This window comes from Rissa tridactyla, chromosome 2, assembly GCF_028500815.1.
Source record: "Rissa tridactyla isolate bRisTri1 chromosome 2, bRisTri1.patW.cur.20221130, whole genome shotgun sequence".
Taxonomy (NCBI): Eukaryota; Metazoa; Chordata; class Aves; order Charadriiformes; family Laridae; genus Rissa; species Rissa tridactyla.
The window spans coordinates 154,812,657-154,838,083 of NC_071467.1; the positions used below are offsets into that span (position 1 = coordinate 154,812,657).

At 33.8% G+C, this 25,427-nt stretch overlaps 1 protein-coding gene across 3 annotated transcripts in view; it reads right to left on the reverse strand.

Moving 5' to 3' along the window:
- Positions 1–25,427, reverse strand: part of PFKP (phosphofructokinase, platelet) — a 47,716-nt gene that overhangs the window by 13,810 nt on the left and 8,479 nt on the right. For 2 of the 3 annotated variants that reach the window (XM_054192145.1, XM_054192146.1), the window contains exons 2-16: positions 24,598–24,671; positions 17,691–17,768; positions 15,298–15,487; positions 12,609–12,774; positions 11,860–11,904; positions 11,650–11,758; positions 11,117–11,212; positions 9,573–9,665; positions 9,075–9,200; positions 8,414–8,478; positions 7,642–7,711; positions 4,086–4,232; positions 3,162–3,232; positions 2,636–2,723; positions 1,529–1,681 (exon numbers count right to left, since the gene is read on the reverse strand). In XM_054192145.1, coding sequence (XP_054048120.1) covers positions 1,529–1,681; positions 2,636–2,723; positions 3,162–3,232; positions 4,086–4,232; positions 7,642–7,711; positions 8,414–8,478; positions 9,075–9,200; positions 9,573–9,665; positions 11,117–11,212; positions 11,650–11,758; positions 11,860–11,904; positions 12,609–12,774; positions 15,298–15,487; positions 17,691–17,768; positions 24,598–24,671 — 1,571 coding nt within the window. The remainder of the gene's footprint in view (positions 1–1,528; positions 1,682–2,635; positions 2,724–3,161; positions 3,233–4,085; positions 4,233–7,641; positions 7,712–8,413; positions 8,479–9,074; positions 9,201–9,572; positions 9,666–11,116; positions 11,213–11,649; positions 11,759–11,859; positions 11,905–12,608; positions 12,775–15,297; positions 15,488–17,690; positions 17,769–24,597; positions 24,672–25,427) is intronic. The other variant, XM_054192143.1, reaches the window with a different exon arrangement.

Sequence of the window (25,427 nt, forward strand, 5' to 3'; positions counted from 1 at the left end):
AGAGAGAGACTGACTGACTACGATATATCCCCTTACATGAAACAACCTATAAAAAGAAGTCAGTTAGTTAAACAAAGCTTATGAAGAAAAGAAAAGAAGAAAAGTAGGTGTTATGCACAATCATTTTACTCACCTTAATTTGTGATCAATCATTTTGGAGAGATATTTTTATTTACCAGAACTGGAAACAACATCAACCCTTATAACCTAAGTTGTCTACAAAGACTACGTTAAAGATAAATTTTAGTTAGCTCGCAGTCTTATTCAAGGCAATAGTTCAGGAAACTGAAGCTTCCTAACTGAAGAGTTTATTTCGCTGAAGATAAAAATATTTAAGTTGGCATGGTAAAAAACCAAAACAAAAGAGAAGCAAAACAGGTGAAAATTATGATAGTGCTTTTGAAGTTAACAGTATTTGAGGAATCCTTCAAATTTCTGGAAATAATATCATGATTAAAATCTTCAAATACATCTAAGCAACAGAAGAACTGACATTTAATTTTCAAAAGCAACTTTTCTTATTTTACATAAGTGCTATACTTGTTATTTTTTACTTTTAAAAATGCAGTTCAATACGTACAATCAGTGAAAAATTCTACATTCTGGCTCCAACATAGCTGGAGACAAAAATCAGAAAGTGGCATTCAATTTTGAAGACAAATGCCTTATTAGGTCTTTGCTGTGTTTCAAAAAAACTATGGACACTCTGCAACTGTATTTGCAATACGTATGTGTCCACAGATTATGCTGAAAAGAAAAACAGAAAATTGAAGGAAGTGTAATATTACTAATATTGTTTCAAAGACAAAATTATGTCAGAATATATAGAAACATAATTGATCTTCTTAGCAGAGGTGTGATGGATTAATGCTGCTTAAGTGATTCAGATGAACTGTAAATGCGCATGCCTGACAATTCAGTTTGTACGGTGTTTGACAATGCCTTCTCTCTGAGTTTAGTGTTAATCAATCCATTTTTAATTTATATCATACTACTGGATTTTGGTTTTTTTAAAATACTTCAGAATACATCTCAACTGTTTTACTTAAATCTGTTACTCGTCGATTACATTTAATCCCTATTAGAGAAATATAGATCTCTATTACAGGAATAAAGATGTTACATAAACAAGGATCTCTTTCTGAACAGAACGACATTCTCTCAGCATTTGTTACAGCTAGGTATACTGATACTCTACATATAACAGGGATTTTTTTTCCTCTACAGTGCACCTAATGGTCATCAGGTTTCTTTCTTCCATATACAATAGATATATGCCATCTTATTTTGTAGTTTACAAATGTACAGGTCATTGTATTTTCAGAGGAAACCTAAAGGAAGCATTTGGGATCCTAAACCTTCTCTTTTTTAAACAGGTATCATGAATGTGGCTATATCAAGTAACTTCATCATTTTCCAGATTACATTTCCAAAGTTCTGGTCTATAAAAACATCCAGTTCTAGCCAATTTAGTCAGTTTTAACCAGAACTGCTTTGTTAGTAAGCGCACACACCAGAATAGACTTACATCAGTTATAGTGTTCAGAGCAGTATCTGCACCAATGCTGAAATCTGAACCCGGTACATTGTTGGATACAGTTGCAGGAACCATAACCATTGGAACACAGAATTCGTCATATTTCTCTCGGGCAGCTGACAATTCCAGAAGTCCGAGGTACGCCTGTTGGGCACAGGCATTGGGTGAAAAGTTAGGATGAATAAAATAAGGGCAAAATTGGAACGATAAAATGGAAAGGGCCACAGGGGGAGCCATTTCTACCACAGCACACTTCAGCAAGTCAAAGCATTAGGGAACCACTAAAATCTAATACACACAAAAAAAGAAAGGATTAAAACCAGGAATACGTTTGAAAACAAACAATAAATAGAACATTTTTCAAGGGAATATATAATTTAGACATAACAAAGTGCTTTGTACAACACAAACATACTGCAAACTAGTTCCCCAATCTTCAGGTAGTGTTACTCCTCATTTAAAATCTTAATATTCCTGAACTATGTCCATGCCTAACAGGTTGGAAATAATGGATGATTCATTCTTTATCAAGAAGCAGAAAGCATGTTCTTCTCTGGGAAGAGCTGGCAAAATACTTTCCTGAATCAAGATTTCAAAAATGTATTATTTTAGTAAAATGAAATGAATGTCAAATACAGAAAAAAAAAAAAGAAAAATATATTTCTAGATCAATTACTGATTTTGAAATGCACTGTGTGAGAAAGAGTGACTTAAATAAAGGACCACGGTACAATTATTATTAAACGTCAAGAGCTTCTCACATGTTCTAAGTATTGATACAGTATAGACTGTAACTTGTACTAATGAAATAATTTTTTTAATATTTTTTAACACAAAAATACTATCATACTATCTCACCTTATTTATCTATCTAGCACATCCCTGTTTCACAGTTACTAGTCACTGTCTTGAATGTCAGCTTTCCACAGAATCCGTGCTTGACAATACTTCTGCTCCTAAACACTATTTGTTGTTATCCTATCAAATATGGTTACAACCAAAGGCACTTTACATGAAGATTGGGTAAAAATTAAAATGGTCTATTCCTTTTGTTAGGAATTCTACTCTACGTAGACATAATTAGACATTTCAGTGTACCTCAAATCCACCGATAACCATAAGGGCGTTAATGTTGTTAGTGCGCATCTGGTCAGCAATCTTCTCCAAATATTTTGCAGGAAGAGTACTAAAAATTATTAAACCAAAAGAAAAATAAAAACAATTTACAGACTCTGCAGCAATAAGAACTAATTACTAAGCTGAAACAGTAAACTGAGGAGGCAATGCAATATTCTAATTTACATATTTATCCATACAAATAGTTCTTCCTGACAACCAGTAAGGAATCACGTCTAACTGTAAAGAAACTACAGGTTTGCAATCCTTTTAGAAGTGTAAGAACCCCAGGAAATTTTTAAGTTGAGGTCCCGACTACCATTTTCATTCTCTCTTCACAGTTGGTACAGTACTATAAAAATACTCAAGTTGGAACGTAACAATTTCTTTAAAAAAATAATAATTGAAGACTTAAAACATTCTATGGAAGGAAAAGAGCATGGAATAGTACACTGGTTATATAAAACACTAGAATTCATCACATCAATTGGCAAAATATTGACTTTACCGTTTTGTACCAAGAATTGATCCTCCTTGACCAGTCCAGCCTCCAACATATCCCCAGCTAATTTCCTTTATCTTTGAATAAAAGTAAAAAAGGAGATTCTGTTAAGTAATTACCCAATTACTTCTCTTTACATGCAGCAAACACCAGGTATTACTTAATGTAAAGCTGTTGGAACAAGTTGTTTGTCACAGACAGCACGAAAAATGAATTTGGCAAGGAAAGAAAACAGCATCAAGAAGTTAACTTAATTTCTCTTGAATTCTTACCAATCCAATTCTATCTATTTGTTTTTTCTTCCTCCAGACCATGACGAACCCTCCCCTCCTTGTTTCACATCGTGATCCTATTTTCACTTCCTCTCCTACTCAATCGTGAAACACAATCTAAAACTAGATCTCTGAAATTAGTTTTGGGACCTATGGCTCCAGCTAGGCGTAGAAATCATTAAGTCTTGTATCCAGTTTCTCTTCAGTATACCAACTGATGCTTAACATTTAAAACAGGGTAACAGAAGAATCTAACTCACCTGGAGGGGGGGGAAAAAAGCTACCTCCCTCAACAAGCACCACTGCAAAGTTTCTTTTAGCAAAGGAGCACAGATGTAACAACTCATTGCACAGGAACAGTGATTCTTCTGTCATTCTGTGGAAAACCTACCATATGTTAAACATTGACCAAAATTTGAAGGTAGGATTCATTTGACCTACTTTTGTAGTTCTGGAGCTTGTGATTAGCAATACTTATGATAAATTATTCTATAGACTTGAATAGTTGAAAAATACAGTTACAATTTGGGTTTTATATATCTTTAAGAAAGAAAAGAACTTATAGAATCGGTTGTCACAACAGTTATGACAGAACATACCTTCTAAGAACATAAACAAGGGTGGTGGGATGGGGTACATACTACTGTGTAATACTGACCTTCCCTCTAGCAAAACCTTCAAATCCATCAATGACAGCAAACATCTTATGGCCTTCAGTTATGCCAACTCTCACTGCAGCCCTCACTGCAGCATTCATTCCAGCTGCAGGAGCACCAACATTTAAAACTGCCACATTAAAATTAGTCTGCAAGAGAAAAATAATATTTAATAAGCACTTTTAATTTCTACACCATGGTTAATTTGTCCATTGTACACAGTTGCTAAATATTGGAATGCAGGAAAGGAAATTTCAAAGCCCCTAAATCCATCCAAAATTTAAAGTTAACTAAAAGATACATACATGTTTCACCATTTGCAGAATATCACATGGAAACAAACAGTTTTAAAAAAGGATGTTTTTAAATAAGACTTTATGACATTTTCATTTGGTTTGCAGGTTAAGTTATTCAGGGTTTTATATTCTAGCTCAGCTACATTCAAGAAACGTAAAACACCCTGCATTATTCAACCAGTTTCATGTTATCAAAGCAGTAGTTGCTTGCAAAACCACCCAGAATAGCCAAGAAAAGAGTAGGAACTGATTCTAGCACCATAGCAGTTAGGTGTATATCATCAGTACCACGCAAAGCGGAACAGATGACAACTTCTAAATAAAAGTATCAGCCAGGTTTTTAGAGCAGCTGGCAATATAGCAGTAAACAGGAGCACTTAGCATCTTTCACAATACCATACATTTTCAGATTATGGCAGTTTTTAAAACATCTCCTAATGACTCAAAGTAACTGTGCTTATATATAGTGTTGCTCCAAGCGTAATGCATATCCCACGTAAATGGCTAATCTACTTAAATGGAAAAGTCTGAGGTATCAAATATACATTTGTAATTTAAACCACAGGCAATGTAAAAGAGAAGGTTCTGTTTAAAAAAAAAATAAAAAAATTAATACATAATGTGTATTCCATACCTATGCATTTAGTCATTTAGCATTTATATTGCTTTGTTACCAATTGTACTCTAGAAAAAAAAACTACGTCTAAATGGATGTAAGCATTACAGACTGAACAACACAAGTGGCCAAAATCACACAATCTAGCTACAAAATACTATTAAAAACGTCTGTCTTGTTACAACAGACCCAACTCTAAAATCACAACAGTGTTCAAACTAAGAACGCTTTCTTCAATGGAATTACTACTTTATACCGATAATCATTTAGATCATGGATTCTTCCCCAGAGGAAAAAAACTTCAATACTTGCATTAAAAAGAAAAATATAACAGAAAAATTACTCATAAATGTGCACTGTAGGGGTAAACAAAGCAAGAATGCTACTGTGTGTAAAATGCTAGTAAGCACCTTTGGATTAAATTTTAACTGCAAAGCATGAAATGCAGATCTTCTGTACATGAAATATTCCTTGAAATGGAAGGCTGGTTTCCAGATAAATCACAGGCCACTGTTTTTGATTAAGAAACGGTTAGCTAGTATAAATCACTAGTTTCATTGTCAACAATAAGTGCTGATTTACAACAGATAAAAATATAATCCATTACCAAAAAATGACAAAGGCATTGCAATTTATTAATTTTGTTTTATTTTTATAGCTTTGAAATTAATAGTGAGAGCAAAATATAAATAATTAAAACTTTACATGCCTGACCTTTGGGAAAGTTTAACCACTCTGTATGAATTTAGCAAATAGAATTTAAACGATAGCAAACTATGTAAGCAAAATGCAAGAAAACTTGACAGCCTAAGCTTATACACTAAAATTCATCATGCTTTAGGTCAGCTGGATGACCTTAAATTGTTTATAACTATTGACACGACAGAATTAATTGTAACAATTAGGTAATGATCATGGAACCTTTCAATTAAAAAAAAAAAAAAGAAAGAAAAAAAAAAGACCCAAACCAGAACACGTGGGGTTGTTTTTAGCTCTTGTACAATCAAAGGATTGTAGAAATGCAAAAACACAAAACAAGCAGCAAAATATCTGTGTGCAGCAACAATGCTGAAGCAGAGCATTCGGAAGGCTCCACTGATCTGATCAGCTTAGCCTTTTCCTAAATTCCTGTGACATGCACATTTCATCTACTTTTTAATTCCCATCCAACCCTTTTTATTCAAGCACACAGATTTAGCTAGCGTGGTCAAATCCAAGTAGTTAATAAATACAAGAGACCTGCATTTCCTTCTAATGTCATCCATCACAAAAAGCTATGGCAAAGCTGTTTTAAAACAAAATACAGAAGTCCAATGCCAACAATGCTAAATTTGCATTGGTATATATATAAAAAAAACCAAAAACAAACACACACACCCCTGATCTGGCAAAGCAAATGTTAAATTCTTTAATCTCTTGAAGGTCAAACTTAGGTCCCCCCCTTTTTTTTTTTGTTTTTGAAGAAACTTACCTTTTTGGCAGATATATTTGAAATAGCTTTGGTCTATATACTTACTTTTACTTATGTTTAGGCTAAAGTAAAAGCATAATTTAAACTAGAGTTATTTTATCGTAGTCTAGTTGAAAGCTTCTACTGTGACTTTTCATTTGTAACCAAGTTTCCTTCACTCTGTGAAGATTTCCATGACACATTACACAGTAATTTTTGTCAACTAAAATGGAAAGCTATGATTATGTTACTTTATATCCGCAGAATTTCTGAACAGATGTCATCTATTCAAATTAACTCTTCCTATTTTCAATGCAATTTTACTCCTTAATAATATTGAGAAGATACTATTAATCGTTATTCAAATATTTAATTGGAATAAAAAATTCCCCAAACCATAAAAGTAACATAATCATGCAAATAAGGTAACAAATCATCACAAACCACAATTAAGAGGAAGGAATTAACCAGTGCGATGACATACTCACCAACTATGGTCAAACCCAGAATCATTCAGTAAACCATTAACGAGAACAAAAAAATCCTGTCTGAAATTTGTTTGCACACAACATTTAGTGTCTATTTCCTAATAAATCCAAATTTCCTTATACACAACTTACAAACTACAAAGAAAAGAACTAAGTGCCCACCACTGTCTTACGCACAGTGACTTATTAGATCAGGTAAACGTAATTTATCTGTCTTCACTATTCCACCCCATGAATTCTTAGATTTACCCATGTTCTTGAGCAGTTTTGGCCTTCAAAAGGAAGGGCCAGAAGTCTTTTATATTGAATCTTCCTTCTTTATCCCAAGATTTTTAGACTCTTAATCATGATTACATCACCTTTCCTTCTCTCCGTGTTAAGGAACAGAGAGCATAACAGTAACTATTAGGAACAAACACTATAGCAATTGGGACCAGACATATATCCAAGACAGAAAGAAACTGTCTAGCACAAAACTTTCTACTTAGAATGGTATTTCACTTTAAAAAAAAAAAAGTATTATTAGAGTAAAGTTGTGTGTTGCAAGCATCTTTCTGCCATTATATTTAGCTAATTTTATAAAATATCCTATGGCATAGGTTTAAAAAGAGCATTAAGGCGACATGAGGGGGAGAGAAGAATAAAACCACTACTTATTGAGATACCCCAAAAGCAAACATGCATTGCACACTCAAAAAAACGCCCTACCTTTGGAAGCTCGGCATCTGGTTTTTTGTGCGACAGTAATTTGTAGGTGTTAAGGTTGTTTTCAAAGCTCCTAAATAAATAAGTAAGATAAAATAAATAAGATAAATTAAAAATGTAAGTTTTTCAACTCATAGTTATTTTAAGGAAATACTTGACTTATTCAGAAACAGGTACGTAATATTTGGAACCAAATTATCACAAATGCAAAACATAACAAAAACTGGAAATAAGAGAACTGGAAAATACTCAATCCTGTAAGATAATAGTGAAAGCGTATAAAATAACTATATAACTGCCAAGTGAGTTTCATAGATTGGTGATAAAGCATTTTATTATCAAATGACTTAAAACAGAAAATACTCTGTTGACACATAAGAGTGCGGAATGTCTCCCTCCAATGTGACTGTTGGAAGACTACCAGCTACTTACAAACAAGCTCACAGGATTGGCCTTAAAATTTTTAATAAACAAACATATGGTTGCTACCAGTCAGCTCATACAACGCAGCAGCTCTTAACTTTATGACTAGTTATCCTAGTATCAGTCACTAGCCTGACACAGTACTGAACTACAGTTTTCTTTGCTTTGCATGTTTTTATGCAGATAAGAATTTCAATTATTCTATTTAAGCAACTCTTCTTCTGTCTCCTCTATTAGTCTCAAATACATAAACCTATATGGATATTAAACTATTTAAAATAAAGCGTCAATTGCCAGCAGAACAGCAAAGCAATTCAGCTTTTCTAGAGCTGATACAAGTCATTGGCCATACCTTCCACGAAGCCTCACAGCTTCAACAAATCTTCCCTCATCCATGGCTTTCTGGACTTCTTGAGTCTTGAAAAAACAAGTCGATTACTCAATATGTTTAAAAAACACATGAAGTTGATTATTGAATATATTCCAGTAAATACATCATTCTGAAATAGCTTTCCAAAGTGAAAAAAGAAATACTGACACTTCATTAATTTATGAGCTACCTCTTATCACAGCATAAATTACAGTGGACAGGAGAAGAACAAAGTAGAAGCTGATATGTAAAGCCTTCCTGGGAAAACAAACAAACAAACAAAGTATCTATTTTGCGCTTTCTTTTTTCAGTTTAAGCTGAACAGTGTTCCAGCAGAAAACCGACTGTTGTGAATGACATGTAAATGTATGCAAGCATCTGAAGAATTTGTTGTAGCAATAAAAAGAGAAGATCTGAGATGAATTTTAAAACAAATTAAAATATATACATATTTCCTCTTTGTTGGTAGTTAGCAAATAAGTAATAAAACCCAGAGAACACACATGAAGTTCATTATTCCCAAATGTGGGAAATTTCTGCACACATTCCCACTAGTATTTTAATGACAACAGACAATTACTGTACACAGTGGTCTGTTGTAGTTAATGAATAACTATAAATTGGCATTTTGCCAGAAACTCACCATCTGCACACACTCCATCAAAGGCAGACGGACAGCCTGGTTTCCAGACAGGGACACGACACAGGCAGGGGTAGCTGGAGTAGCTTCTAAAAGGGCAAGCACAGCTTCCACACCCATACGACTTGCCTGAAAATAGACATTGTTTGAATGTTCCATCAAGCACTTAAAAGCACAAGGCTGCACATTACAGAAATGGCCATGATTTCTCTGTAAATCAAGGTAAAACCAGTTATTCCTTGGTAGGTGAAAATGTCGCAGGCTGTTTAATACTCTTAAGTATGGACGATTGTTCTTGCAGCTTTGTTTTTTATTCCAAATACAGATTCTTTTACACAAAGTCCTTCACTATTCTGAATTTCAGCTATTCAGGCAGTTAATGTGAGATAGTAATTAGATTTGTCAAGTTAATCAGGTAAAGAACTACTCCACCCCCAAATAAATAATCAAAATGTACTTGTACCATGGCGTGCCACGAATGATTACTTTAGGTTCACTCACCAAAATTCTGTCAAAAGCTGAAGGCGTTCCTCCTCTTTGCACATGACCCAAGATAGTTACTCGGGTGTCAAAACCGAGACGCTGAACCACAAGCTGCAAAGAATTTCAAAATACAGTGGGTTTACCATCATCATTATTTTATATATACGTGTTAGCATTACTCTGCTTTACATGCTATTGGAATAATAAAATTCTACACATACTATACATCAGTATGTCAATAGCAATGAAAACACTACAAAAAGTTAAGCCAGTCTTCAGCTTATTCCGAACCTAGAACTAAACTCCACGTTCCTAATTCAAAGGAACATTTTAGTTATTAATGGCAAAACAGTGGCTCAGATTGCAATGCTTTTAACTGCAGTTATACTGGCTTCATTATGCACAGTCCTCAGCCTTATAAAAACAGGTCTAAACATTATAATTAGAATACTTGAAAGACATTCAATTACAGTGTTTTATTCACTCTGTGTTTCAGCAACGTGCAGGATTACGCATCCCAAAAGATTCTGAGCAAAACTTTAGTGAAGATGACTTTTAGCTTTAATAGATGAGGCTTTTAAAACTTGCAGTAAAAAATAAAATAATAAAAGTATTTAATTCAGTCAGACTTTCTTTCCGTATCCTCCGTTATGTATCAAATATTAAGCCACAGAAAGACACATTTTATTTATTACATGCTTCAGTGAGCACGTAAGGTTAGGAATAAGCAATGAATACCGTAACGCGGGAAAAAAAAATATACAAAATCTTAGTTTATACAAAATTTTAGTTTTTACAAAATCTTCTGTCCCTGGTAGTTATAGTTTTTGAATGTTTTAACTGTCTGAAATTTGTAGCAAGCAAGTAATGTTTCTTCCATAAATGCATAATAGCTATCTGCTGTATGTACGCTTAACACCACTCGGCACTAAATTTTGCAAAGTAAAAGTGCAATTCTGAATTAAGAGTCAAAGATTACTCTCAAACTGACAGCTATGGAAAACAAAACTTCACAGTCACAGATAAACCCCTGGTATAAAGTCAAAGTGTCATAGTTCCTTCCTGCCAATGACTATTTTTCAACTTCTTAAGGAACCCTTTCCAAGAAAAGCAGAATAATTTCAGCTCAAAAGTTTTTCTTAGACACCAATGAAATTTTTGGCAAAGCAACCATTTAGAAAAAAGTGACAAAACTTTGTCCAAAGTAGACAGTATTATTTCACTGTGGGACAGACTATTATTAAAATTTTACATGAAATACAAAGTAAAATAGGATTATAATTACTGATTTGAGCTGATTTCAGACTCTCTATCCATGAAATAGGTGTTTTGAACTGTTATTTTAAAAGGAGAAAAGGTTCTAATTAGCAGCCACTGAAATCATTCCCCCTTAAGTGGACTAGGGATTCAGATAATAAAGCACAAATATGTAATACAACTGGCAAGCTGTGTGATAAGCTACTTTAGAGGAACAGATTTACTTTACAGAAATGTTATTGATAGTAAAAAGCCCTATCTTAAGAACAAAACATAAAATGCATCATAAGGATATTGACACTTACATCCTTAACCTTCTCTGACGTTATAGGCTTGTTATGGCAATCAATAGCTCCTTCAGCTACAATGATAATATTCAGCCTTTTCTTTCGTGCACGATTCTATAATAAAAATAAAAGCACATCCAAATAATAAGAAAAAATGAAAGACATTTACAGCACGATTTTATAATCAATTACCATACATTAACCTGCTAGGATTTGAGGAAATATTTATTATACTTGATCACTTCAGAATTCTCACGCATTTTATCTTCACAGAGGTCTTTTTATTGATCAAGTCAAATGTTTTATATCAAAATAATGGGGAAAGGTACACACACTGCTTATACAGGAATAGTTTTATTTAATCCCTAGAGTAAGTCATTTCTTCAAAGCAATCAGAGAATGCAGGAAAATAATTGTTTAAAATCAAATAGTCTTACCTATGACACCAGAAGCAAAGACTTGCTGAAAGTCCTGATCACACGTTTAAATCACTGTTTTCAAACAAACATCTGCAAAGATGTCAAGAAATCCCAAACATAGTAACAGATTACCTCTGAAAGCTTAACACACATTGAATCTTCCCATCCTTCTTCTGGTGGGTATTCAGGAATAAATACCCAATCTGCACCACAGGCTAAGGCACTAACAAGAGCCAGATACCTAATAAACATAACAAATGATTAGACATTTATGGTTCAGATTTTTTGATCTTTCGTAATTATATCTGTTTGAGACATAAACTGCTGAAGTGTCATACATACCCACAGTGTCTCCCCATAACCTCCAGAACGAATGTCCTCTGATGACTGTAAAAGAAACAAATTAACTTTAACGCTGGAACTCAAAAGTCCAGTCCAAATTCTTCAAACAAGAACGTGGCATCAGGAAATAGCCTGTGCTCTCCATGCTTACCAAACACAGATTTCATTAGCAAAATAGAAGGCCATATTAAACAACATATTTAAAATTATGTATCTTCCAACCCATAATTCTTCTAAAACATGTAAGGGCAGTTAGGAAACAAGAGGTGAACATTTACTAGAAATGTAAATGATGCAGACTCAGAGATAAGAATTGTAATGATACAGCTATATTAAAAAAATAATTTAAAAAATCATTTAATCACTTAAATTTTACCTAGGGAAAGTTTATATACAAACAGAAGGTACTTTGTACTATTCAAAGCGTGTCTGGATCTTCTTTAGGAGAGTATGTCTGGGAAAGACTAAAAACATATTAAAAAGCCAAAGCCTGCCCGTAAAGCTGATGCAGCCTCTACAATCAGATGCTTGAAGTGCAGCCATGACAGGAATGAAAGAAAAAAAGAAACCGAGACATGTGAAAGATGCAGCCAAAAAGAGCTTTTATTCTCACTCTAGAAATATTACCACCTAACTTCTATTTAAAATTAACTTATATCCTCCGCTATTGTATGGCAATAGGAAACTTAAGATTTGAAGCATTAAAAACTATGTATTTGTTATAGTTTTCTATAATATGCGCAATTTACCTTTGAGCAGTGGTCATGATGGCATCCACAACTTCAATGATCCTGTGCAAGGCTGAGTCAGTACCTATGGTCATATCAGTGCCACAGAAGTCATTGTCTATGGATCCAACCATTCCCACAATGTTAAGGTAAGCATATTTCTTAACAGCATCTTCATCAATCTTTCCTGTAAAGAAGTACCCAGAGAGAGTAGTAAGATTTTCTTTTTTTAAAAAACATTTTAGACATATTGTTTTCGGTGCTCTACTTTTGTAAATTAAACATATCCAAAAATTAAATTATGCTCAGATATTTTAGGTAACAAGGTTAGTCAAAACTACAAACAAAAGCCAATCAAACAACCAAACAGAAGAATCCTGCATAGAACTCCTTACAGTAAGGAAGGAAACAAGAGCTTTTCAGTCCATTTCAGTGTCAAAAGATTATCAGGTTTTATAACCAACCTTAAAATTGATGGTTTGGACTTAAGTAATAGCATTCAAATTGTAGTCCCAGTGTATGACATGAAATGAAGAAGTAAAAGGATGCAAACTGGATGTGTTTATGGGCACATGTAAACAACCAAACAACCAGCATTAAACTTTTGAAGACTTCTTTTCTGCAACACTGAAAGGCTCTGATTTCATTATTAATAAGCAGACAGAATGAAAAAGCTCCTATTCAAAGACTTAGTCTGTGTCTCCCAAGACATCAGTGAAAATACTGAATCATCCAAGAGGTCTAAAGGATCTCAAGGATGAAATACCTTAGCACTTAAGTGCTTAAAACTACCTTAGTATCTGTGGATGTGATGGTAATAAACATAATGCCAAATTTTTAATATGGGATTCAAGAACTATGTATCAGTGTGTTTAATGTCTATACTAGAGAAAATAGTAGAAACCATAATGAAAAACGTAACTAATGTCCATAAAGATAAATACAGCATTCTGAAGAAGAATGAAAATGTTTTCTATGAACATATACCATGCATTACAAACCTTTTCTAGAGTTCCAAAGGTGACTTAATAATCACATGAATAAGGGATATCTGGTTGACATATTCTACTTAGATTTCCAAAAAGCCATTGACAAGGTCTGTCCTCAAAGGATTTTGAGGAAACTAAGTAGCCATAGTATAACAGAGAAGGCTTTTGCATAGAATAAATAATGTGAAACAGAGGATAAAAAATACAAAACAGAGGGCAGTAGTAAATGCAAGTTCTTGTATCTGAGGAAGGTAACCAATAGAGTTCTACAGGAATCTGCGCTGTTCAACATACTCAGCAATAACCTAGAAAAGGGAATGAGCAGTAAGGTGCCAGAGCTTACTGATCAAACTGAATTATTTCGTTCTAAAGGTGTGGAGTGTCTGAGAAGAAATGAAGACAACTAGCAAGACACAGTGAGCAGTAAAGTATCAGATGGAATTCACTGTAGATAAACGTAAACCAACACACATGAAAAATGTACCCTAACATCACAAACAAAATAGTGCTATTTTCAGCATAATAATACAATAATGCTGTTTCATTAATCAATCAGCTTCAATGCTCGATAGCAGTCAAAAAAAAAATCAAAACATTAGAAAATATTAGGAAAAGAATAGAGAACAAAACAAAGTTCATTATACTACTGTGTAGATCCATGGTTTGCCCTCATCTTGAATACTGGGCGCAGTTGTGGTCCTCCCCACCTCAAAAAGGACATGGTAGAACTGGAAAAGGTTCAGAGAAGGGCAACAAAGATGATCAAAGGTACAGAACTTATACAAGGAACACCTAAGCAAACTAGGACTCTTCCATCTAGAAAAAAAGAGATGATGAAGGGAAAATAAGACAGCTGTAAAATCTCAAGTGGCATGCAGAGAGGAAGCAGGATTGACCATTCACTATTCTAACACAAAAATTATAGGACATCAAATGAAACTAGAAGCCATCAGGATCAAAATAAACAGAAGATTCTTCACGATCTTCATCATTCAGTGAAGGTGTATAACTCCTTGCTACACAATGTTTTCAGCAAAAATCTTTATGCTTTCAAGGAGACTGTATACATTCATGGAAGAGAAATTCATTAAAGACTGCTAACAGCATCTGGTTCAGGAAGCCCTGAAGACAGAAATGGATGGAACCTATCAGAGTATTTATATATTATGAATAACATATAGCATCCACACAGCATTATTTAGGCTTGTTCTGTTCTTCTATTCTTCCCTATACATTCTCTTGGATGCTATCAAAGATAACTACTGAGCTGGATGCACTTTTAGCAACAGCCACTTAATGTTCTGATCTTAAACAGTGATATATAGGCAGGAAAGCATCATGATTTACTAACAACCAAGTGTGTAGCTTCTTGTAGGAAAGGAATTACCATCTCAGTTTGCATTTGACGGCAAAGGGCTTTTCAAGCAGAACGTTCAAAGTTCAGGCCCTGAAAATTAGTCATAATGGGGGGAAAAAAGCCACACAGACAGTTACCCAGTAACTTATTTGGCCTTTTTGAACCTCTATGATATACAAAGAGAGGACGAACAGAAATCAAAACCTATTACTTTATGAAGAACCATGTAATTTCCTAGAATGTATGCATTTGATTTTTGAACTTAAGAAATATCCTCTGGATATAATTTGTGTATGTATAGTTAGGGTACGTGACTTCCCTGGAGACTGGACTAGAAGTCTAGAGAGTCTAAATGCAAACTTACCTTTCTGTGCCAGTTCTTCTAGAAGTCCACTCCACTCCTCACGGAACAGATTGGCACCAGTTAAACTACCATCTCCGCCAATCACACAAAGATTAGTGATTCCTCTCTGAACCAAGTTGTAGGCTGCTTGCAGGCGGCCTTCCCGGGTACGAAAGGATTTGCAGCGTGCACTACCAATAACTGTGCCTCCCTAGAAAAAGAAAGTGTAACAGTTTTAATTTACAATCCGTATTTTACTGTATTTTTTTTTTTTTTTTAAGATGGATTAATGATGAATGGTTATTTCGCAGCATAACCTCCATATTCAGTTTTACGGTGAGTAAAAAGTAATGAAAAACAAAGAATTATCAAACCTGTAGAAAATGATGCGGATACACACACCAGGGAAAAGGGAAAAAAAACCACTCAAAAATGATTGATAGAGAGCTACTCTTGAAAGAAAATGTTAAATGATTTGGGATTAATTTCAGTTGCATTCCAATTAATTACCTAATTATTATTTATATGTTATGACAATAGTAAAGGTGATATGATACTAAGTAGTTAAGAATTAGAATTTAGATGAATTTGCTTCAAGGCATGATGTTTTTCCCCTAATATCGTGAAATATATAAACAATAACGGAAAAATGTATCCCTAAACCCTAAAATTAGTATTTATTGTTATTCCACAAAATTGCGGAAAGAACTGCATCCACATTTAGTGCCATATGGATCAGATTAATGTTAAATTTTCTGTTTTATTATTTTTTCTCCTGTATTCATTAATATGATTTAAAGACCTTCCTCCAAAAATGGAAGTTATTCTTTTCAAAAAAGACTGAAGCACCGTGTCACTGAAAGTTGCTGAGCAACTTGCTGAAAAAAAGTTATTTATAAATATTCTATGTTTATGTTGTTCAGAAAAGTCTAGATTTTGCCCTATTTATTGTCACAGTAAAAAATTAAATTAATTAGGACTGCAAAAACTTTATTTTCCTGCAAACAAATCTGGAGATGATTACCTCACTTTTGCACAAACATTTCCTTCACTTCAACTTATATCAGTCATGCCAATCTAATTTTAAGCTCAAATCTGTAGAGGCTGTACTGGTATGATATGCCATATGAGTAGGTGTTTCAGCTCTCAAGCCAGTCCTAGGCACTGTTTTACTGTCTATGTCACACTACACAAGAGCTGCCAGTGGAAGAAAAACAAGAAGTGGAACAGAAGCAGTTCAGCTTTCTCCACAGACAAAAAAGTACAAGTGTACACATGGAGATGTTCTAAAAACAACAATCGTGACTAAAAAAACGTATCTAAACTAGGTATTTTCATACTTAAAAAAAACACAGTTGTAAGTGGAAAAGGGACTATGTATTTGAGACAATGTACTACAACTTGTTCTGATTAAACAGAAATATAGGTCGGGCTGAAAAAATCTTTTATCAAAACAACTAAACACATTCTTCAAGACACATCCTCAGCTTCACTGTTGGTCTGTTGAATTCCTATCAATCAGGCTGAGAATGGTGTTATTCTTACAGAATGTATGCCATATACATACATAGGATGCCTACTTCCTGCTCCTGCCTATGCTCCTGTGTGGCTTGGCCATGATGTCTCAATTTTCTCTTAATTATAAGATCACAGATTCTACAAGACAGGGGATTGAAAATTACAACTAAAAATCAAAACATATGTGGACAAACTACATCACAGTATTCCAGGGCATTTGTTTGTTTAAAAAAAAAAAATAAATCTATTTTTCTCTCTGCTAACTACTTTATGTCTATTATATTAGCTTCACAGAAAGCTCCAAAGAAACACACGCTTCACCTGGAGGTAGTTTTCAGAAAGCTTGGCAAGCACTATGGCCTCTTCGCCAAACATAGCATCTGCTCTGGAAGAGGCAACATTACCATGCTGACAAAAAGTATAAGGAGATCCAAATGGCCACCTTGCAGAACACAGTAATATAAACGTACAGTCAAAGTCACTGCTATTATCTGAGCTCTGGAGAACTATACTGTAATTACACCCATTACTATAATTCTAAATCCACTTACAGAGGAAGCAACAGGGTTTCGTAAGAAAACACTTGCCTTACAAAACACAGTTGTTTCATATTTTGGCTCTATAATGTCTTTTTTATTAAATATAGGCGTGTCAATATGGAGGACAAAGGTTTTCAAGATTATTTCTGTTCACCAAATACAAGACCACACAAAGATCTTTGGAAAGTGTCAAACATCCATACTGTGGAAATCAAGCTCTGCTAAAAGTGGTTGTGCCAGTCACTCAGTCATCACAGAATCTGAATGCATAATTACAGTAATTGCCTGAATCTAGAATTTTGTTTCCCTGTTTAAAGAGAGAGGGTTTGGGTCCCACTCCCACCCCCTAACACTTACCACTTGCAGGATACTTGAAACACTTTCCCATGAAACTTCTACAATATTATCACCTCCATCAACCATTCCCTGGTAACCCTGAAAGAGAAAAAGTATTTCAGAGGTCTGATTTGAAAAGCTGTGTAACTTTTCCACTGCAGTAATACTCACCGTGTACATTTTAATGCAACTTTAAGTAATTAAAAACACCGAATAACAAAAATACTCGATTTAAATAAAACAATATTCTGGCAGGTATAACAACAGGGGAAAAAAAAGCCAAACAAATCCTCTTCCTAAAAGATCAGTTCCAAAGACAACTTCAAGATAAAGTAATACTTTACACGGATTACAGAGCTTATAAACTAGAATGGCAACATATTCCTCCTTTCTTGGAATAAATATACAGTTATTTTTTAAAAACTACAAAGACAGGAGAACTTTGAAAAGCATTATAAAATGTGCTTCCTAAAAACATAACCTCAGCCTGAGGTCATGATCTTTGAAAAATATCTAACTTTGTAACACTTTGTACACTTTTTCCCTCAAGGTAGGTATAAGCAAAACAAAACAAAGAGCAACAATGAAAAATTTTTCATAAAGGAGGAAGAAATCAGGTCACATGATCTCTGTTCTTTTTTGCAGGCAGTTACACAATAAAAGATGAAAGAAATTTAGTAGAAAAATACAACTTTTAGTGATACATTTAAGAAATGCTTAAAATCTTAACTCAAATGGTCTTCAGAAAGCTATGCATGCAGTAGTATATAAAGAACTACACTTGGTTGAAAGAAGGAAAACTACCCAATGAGCAGCTGAACAGGTTTGTTATGCCCGGCTTCATTAACTCTATGCATAAACATTAGCAGAAAGATAGTGACAATTACAGATTCTTTTCCATTAGGTAATATGGTGAACACCGATTTTTTAAAAAATAAGAAAATACAGCAAATGTCTCACCTGCAAAAACCTAACTGATACAGACACTAGAATAAAACTGGAGTTACCATTCAACTTTTTGACATTTATTTAAATCCAAAGGGAAAAAAACATGCTAGTTTAATGAAAAAACAAAACAAAACACCACAATCAAAACCCAGCCAAAAAAAATCAAAAACAACTGAACAAAAATAAACATGACTATGGTTAAGTCTCCATTTTTAGACTATGTGTACATGTGGATAATCATAGTGAGGAACAATTAGTTCATCTTTCTTCTGTATGCAGTTCTTGCAAGACTGCACATATTTAGTTTCACAGTTCTCAGTCATAAATGAGGTGGAACTAGAAATATTAGAGAGTTTAGAAGACAGCTAAACTGACATTATAAGCTGGAGACACTACTTTGGCACAATCTAGACTATATGTAGATTTTATCCAGTAAGCAATAACTTGGAAATGTACTAGGCCTACGCTGGCTTAAAATGAATACTATATCATACTTGGACTCAGCAAGAATACAAATTACTCAGATTAAGTTTTCTAGGATTCTAGTACAGATTCCAAGAGGAAAGTTTAACAGTTTCTGCACAGTGAATGAATTTACATATAAGATCATCAAGTAACAGTAAAGAAACAGCTAAGTGGAAAACAACCTATGTCTCTGATTTCTATCATTCAGCAGATCTTTTCAATATTATGTACACTCTCTAGATGACTTTGATATTTATCTAATGTATGCATATACTGTCTTGTATACTAATGTATACACATAATGACTTGAAGCTAAGACATTATTTGCACAATGCATTCAAAATTAGACCAAGTTAGAAAAGAAATAATGCTTAATCTACATATCAACTTAAAATAAAAAAAAAAAAAAAAAATTCTTTCTCAGATAAAGTGCAAACCTCTAGACAGAAACATTACAGAGGATCCAACTGAGCTTGATGAAAGCTAATAAATTAATAATTTCACGTATCACAACTTTGCTTGTTTTTTTGTTTTTAAAGCAAAGAAGATGATGTTCCTTGTATCATTCAGTAATAGACTGAAAGCTTCTCCTATCGGTGTTCCTATTGGCAACTACAACACAAGATTGATAGGCAACAAATCCTGAAAGAATAGTGTGATGTTGCATCCTAACTCAGTTCGTAACACTGCCTATAGTAAGCTGTACCATAAGCTGACAAAAATATATATAGTTCACATATTTGCTCCAACCATTCACCTTCCATTTTCACTTGAGAAGAAAACTAGACAAAGTGGATCCAAGAAAGTATTATATAAAGTAAATATATACATAATTATATATGCATTGTGAGACTCATGGATGAAAATTCCCCATTTGTATTTTATTAACAAATCTAAAACACAGGGAATAGCAAATGGATGAACTACTATTTGAAATTGTAAGATTTGAAACACCTTACAGCTAGGCTAAGGATGAGCTATGACAGACTGCTGCACCCTGCATCTTTACAGCAGAAAAAACTCATGCATTCAGGTCAGGACTCCACATTGGTTCTACTTTCTCTGTGTAGACAAGCGAGAATATTAACGACTCCTCCCACTATAAGGTAAGGACAAGGAGCTTTTGGAACAGGCCTGATCCATTTTGGCTGTTACATTAGCTTTTCCTAACTCAGTTCTGCTTGCCAAGGAATGTATGTAAGCTAGCTCTGAAAAACGTAGCTGAAATTTACATGCTGTTCTTCCACACCATTAAGAGATACAAAAGCCATAGAATTAAAATAGCTTTCTAGACATCTATAGGGAAAAAAAGATGACTGATTATAATTGAAGTATTAATAATTATTATTATTTCCATTTATCATTTTAGTTATTTAAACACTGCTTCTAACTTGGAGACTGAGCAATCCATTTTAAAGGTGGAAGTTAACTTGAAATATTTTATCAAATAGTTCAACACTGTTACAATCGTTTGGTTACTGAAAATTACTGGCAGATGTGAATACAGACCTTAAAAAAAGAGGACCTGTCAATTTACATTTTAAAAGAAAATCTCACTTAGACTCTAAAAATAGCAGCTTGGGTACTAAGCTACTAAAACTACAGGGGAAGAATGGAAAAAAGAAAATTGTCAAAAATACAGCAAGCACTATACTTGAAGATCAACCCCATTTTGTGCTTATTCCTTCCTCTACCCAAAATCTGAATTTTCAAAGATGAACAAGAGGAAATCTCTGTGGGTCCTATGTTCACAGGGTACATACGTATACACTGTAACTCCTGGAGGGAGTGGCAGAGACAGCAAACCTTGCTTCCAGTCTTAAATCTACAAACAAAAGCCCTCAAAAATAACAAGCCATCTTCTGATATGTTACACGTGAGACATTGGGGGCTTTAACAGTTATTTAAGTTTACTTACTGAGGTTTTTTAGCTATTGCTCAACCGTGTAAAATACTAGCATCACTGAGTGCACAAACCACCACATAAAAGACATGAAGTTTTCCTCACAGAAATCCGTGACTGCCGTACCATTGCATTTCCAATGCTGGCCTCTTGAGAAAAAGATTCTTAATCAAGATGAAGAATCTAAAAGTCCCATAGCTTAGTAGTAAGAGCACGCATCCACTGGGAACTATGTGCTTCAATCCTGGAAAAAGGGCAGGTTATTTGTATTATATTATATTTAAGTCCTCAGTTTCTAAAATGAATTGCCATAAATGACAGGCATCACTTTTTCTTCTCATTCTCAATTTAAAAAAAAAACAAAAAAAAAACCCAAAAAACAAACAACCAAAACCTGAAACGAAGAATAACTCTTAAATCACTTCTGATAAGTGAAAAAATTTAAACTAGCCTCCTAAATAGAGCAGCCTCGTACTTTTACATTTACTTCCATCTCCTAGATTTCCACAGCATGAGTGAAATAAATTCACCAGTATGCAAATTTTAATTCAGATTGGGGTAGATCTGAGGAATAATGTAATGCTAGTCAGTGAGGGTGACTACAGACTGTTTATATACTAAAATTAAATACCAAAAGATGTTAACCTGAATGAAATATGAAAATGGGCAACTGTACAGAGTAAGATTAATAGCAAAATTTTAAAATGTGCTAATTTCAATGCATTAAGATACAAGTTTTTCTTTAAATTTTATAGCTATAGAATTTAGTTTTATATATGAAGTCTATATTAATATATAACTATAATAAATTATAGGTTTTATATAAACTATTTCATAGATTTAGTTTTCAGATGGGTTTGTTTCCCCCTTCCCCCCTTTTGGGAAACAGAGTATGTCCAAATAGCCCATGAATTCCAATATCTAACTGTTTCATTCTTTGGTCTTTGGCAAACCTAACTTAAAAAAGTCTAGAAAATTACTTATATATAGTTCGTTGTCAATCTTTATTTATTTATCTTGGTAATCTCTCTCTCATCACAAAATGAAGCATAATGGAGATAGTAAACAAAAGGTAAATAAGAGTTACTGTTTTACTTAGAATATGGAGCTACTTTTGGCCACAACTGCAGAAGACAGATGGTTTTACAGTGCAAAAGAAGTTCTTATGACAGAGAAAGTTACAGGAGAAAAAGAGCATATGACAATTAGAGCAAAGTAGGCTTGAAAAGGCTGAGACCTGTAACTCCATTTTTGGCTCCAAATAAGAAAACGCTTTTCACCTTTCAGACATTGCCATTTCAGGTTTTTTCTTCACTTTTTCTGAGCAGCTTCAATACAAGTATCACTTTACCTTGACATACGTGTGTCTAGTTAAAATGCCTACTCAAAATGAAGGCTAAAAATATACTGTTCTCATTGCTTAACACACTGAAGTCTGCATTTAATAATCTCTAATTTAGAAGGACCTTATTAAAAGTATTAAATAAAATAACTTCCAAGTATATACAAAAATACATCTCCTATGCACACATCATGCAGAGGCTCATAATAGGGATCATTAGTGACAAGCTTTATCCTAAGATTTTTACCTTCCATGACATTCGTCCCTGTATCTGTTTCCTATTTCAAAGTTCTGAAATTAAATAGTAGCTTCATTTCAAGGCTTGCAACAGTGTTTTTCTGAAGTACTTACATGCATTGTGAAAGAAAAGTGACTTCATATTTTAATTAACACAGTCAGAGAGGAAAAAAGTTTAGCATTCAGTCCTTCCTGAAACATAAAACTGTACCGACTAATCTAGAAGCAAAGATCTCTTTCAAAGCTATTACCCATTCTTTCAGTGAAATGAGTATTTTTCTCTCAAACTACACTGTTACAATGAAGATAGAAAGACAATACATAATGGAAACTCAAAACTCCAACACTGACTTGATATTTACAATCAATTTTCATTCAGAAATATCTGTGACTTCACAATGGCAAACTAGCAATTAAGAGAGGAACACTAGCAATTAACAGAGGAACATGACAACTTAAATAGTGCATTTTTGCTTAGTTCAGAAAAACAGAAATATCCAAATTCCTCTGAAAATTTATCATTGAATACACTTTATGATATAAAACAGCTTCTAAAAGATGACAAAAGTAAACATACTGTAAGATGAACTACAAAGATGGTAACTCTTAAGTTATACATAATTAGTAAAATAAAGTAAATTAAAGTAAAATAAAGTAAAATAAAGTAATCCAAGTTCTGGCCTTTAAAGACAGACCAAAACCCCTCCTTATTTCCAGAAAAGTATCTGACCCATTTCAGCAAGCCTGCAAAACAGCTGAACACTGAAGGAATTCTAGAGATTGGCCACGTAATTGGCACACAGTAAGTATTCAGAGCTACTTGCTGTAGCACTGTAGTACAAAAGAATTTTGGAGCACAGTGCTCTGCTTATTTGCATTTCAATGTACTTCGCATCTCTCTACTAAATGAACTATAGGAATAAGCAGACACAGAAAGAAAATAGATAAATAGCTACCTTTCAAAGCTAAACTGTATATTTTGCATGCACAAAACTAAAACCAAAGTACTTTCCTAGCACTTCTATGAATTCTACTATTCCATATTTTTATATTAAATATTAAAAATACATTTTGCTAGGAATATTGCCTACCAAGCTTTGCCCCATATCAAATGCTTATTATGATTTGTAATCACCTGAAACTTCTAAGGAGTTGTACAGGAATTCCAGCGTGAACAGAATGACTTCTTGCTAAATATATTTACTGTATTGTTTAATTCACAAATCTTATAAAAACGGAAACTGTCCTTCAGGCAGAAGTCTAAATATAACTTCATCTTCCAGTAAGACATACACAGATAGTATTATTTTGGCATTTACATTAAACTTGTCTCATCATTTTTTCATATCAAATAGTTGTTACAGAAGTTAAGAATCCTCATGCACACGCAGTCATAAGCTTCAACCACAAAATTCTGATCATTGGACACACCACTGATGACAAAGTTTTTTTGGTGGGGTCTTTTTTTACAAGTTTGTTGATTGGAGTATTTTCGCTTACAACCTTCTACCTATAAGCCAGGAAAGCTGGCACCAGCCTGACAGTACTCTTATCAAAAACAAGTTGGATGATCTGTGATACGAGGACAATGGCACATCCTTATCATACCCTAGGAAAATGAACTGGGAGAAAGTCAAAGGGTTAAGAATTAGTAATTTAACTAGGTTTAGGAAGGTATTTATAAAGTACAATATTTTGGGCCAAAAATCTAACATCTACACAAATGCATAGCTCACTGCAGGGTGACAACCACCTTTGGTTTTGTTTTCTCAGTATTTTTAAGCTTCTTTCAAGCTTCACATGAAGAATTCCATATATTAAAACAATTACTTTTAAATTAAATAGTTTTAGCACATACCTGGTAAAAAGTACTTTTCACAAAAACAAAAAATATGAAATAAAATGTTGATATGATGAAAGGTAATGACATCTACAACATTTTTTAATTTATACTATTCAATCTACATGAGGTTTCCACAAAAACTCAAGTATCGTCAGAAGACAAATACAGAATGAATAAAACAAAAACTAACCTCATAAACAAAATACACTTTGGCTTTTACATAGATCCCCATGCGTACTACTGCGCGCACAGCAGCATTCATACCTGGGAAGAAAAAGCAAAGTCATGTTGTCATAGGTTATCCAATATTTTTTGTATACTATAAATTTTCAGTGTCTTTAATAAAAAGGAAAATGAATTCATTCCTAAACAAAGACAATGATTAGCATCTATTAAAACAGAAATTTGCTTAATGACAGTGCAATCAGCCCATGAATATGAAGGGTGTAGACTATTTGCTTTGCTACAATAATTATGTGGATGCCAGTATGTGTGTTAAGCAGAGATTAAATTGCTGCTGATTGTAAAACAGCATTGTAAAAGTAACAGCCACTAAAACAGAAAGTAAATTCATTTCACAACAATGTTTAGTTTTCTATTTGAAATGTAAAACATTCAGCCAGTTAAAATTTAGCTTCTCCAAAGGAGAAATTATACTTGTAACAGTTCTTTTTCTAGAGCTTTCCACAGTAACGTATACACAGTATTTTGTGGGGATCACAGCCAAAGCTCCTGACATGGACGGATGCCCACTTAAAAAGATAGAAGTAGCAGTAAATTAACACAAGAAATGCTGCATGGACTCATTTGACAGAAGAGTGCCTAAATGCCACTTTGCTTCCCAGAATTGCAATCTCGCATTGGAATTCTCTGCTCACAGACATCTGACAATTCATACTAGTGTAAAATCTTACAATTAAGTCCAATGGTCAACCACTTAACCTCCTGAGCAAATGGCACCTCTATATGGATCAAATGAATTTCTGTTATAACCCATTCCTTCAGATACTGTGTTACCTT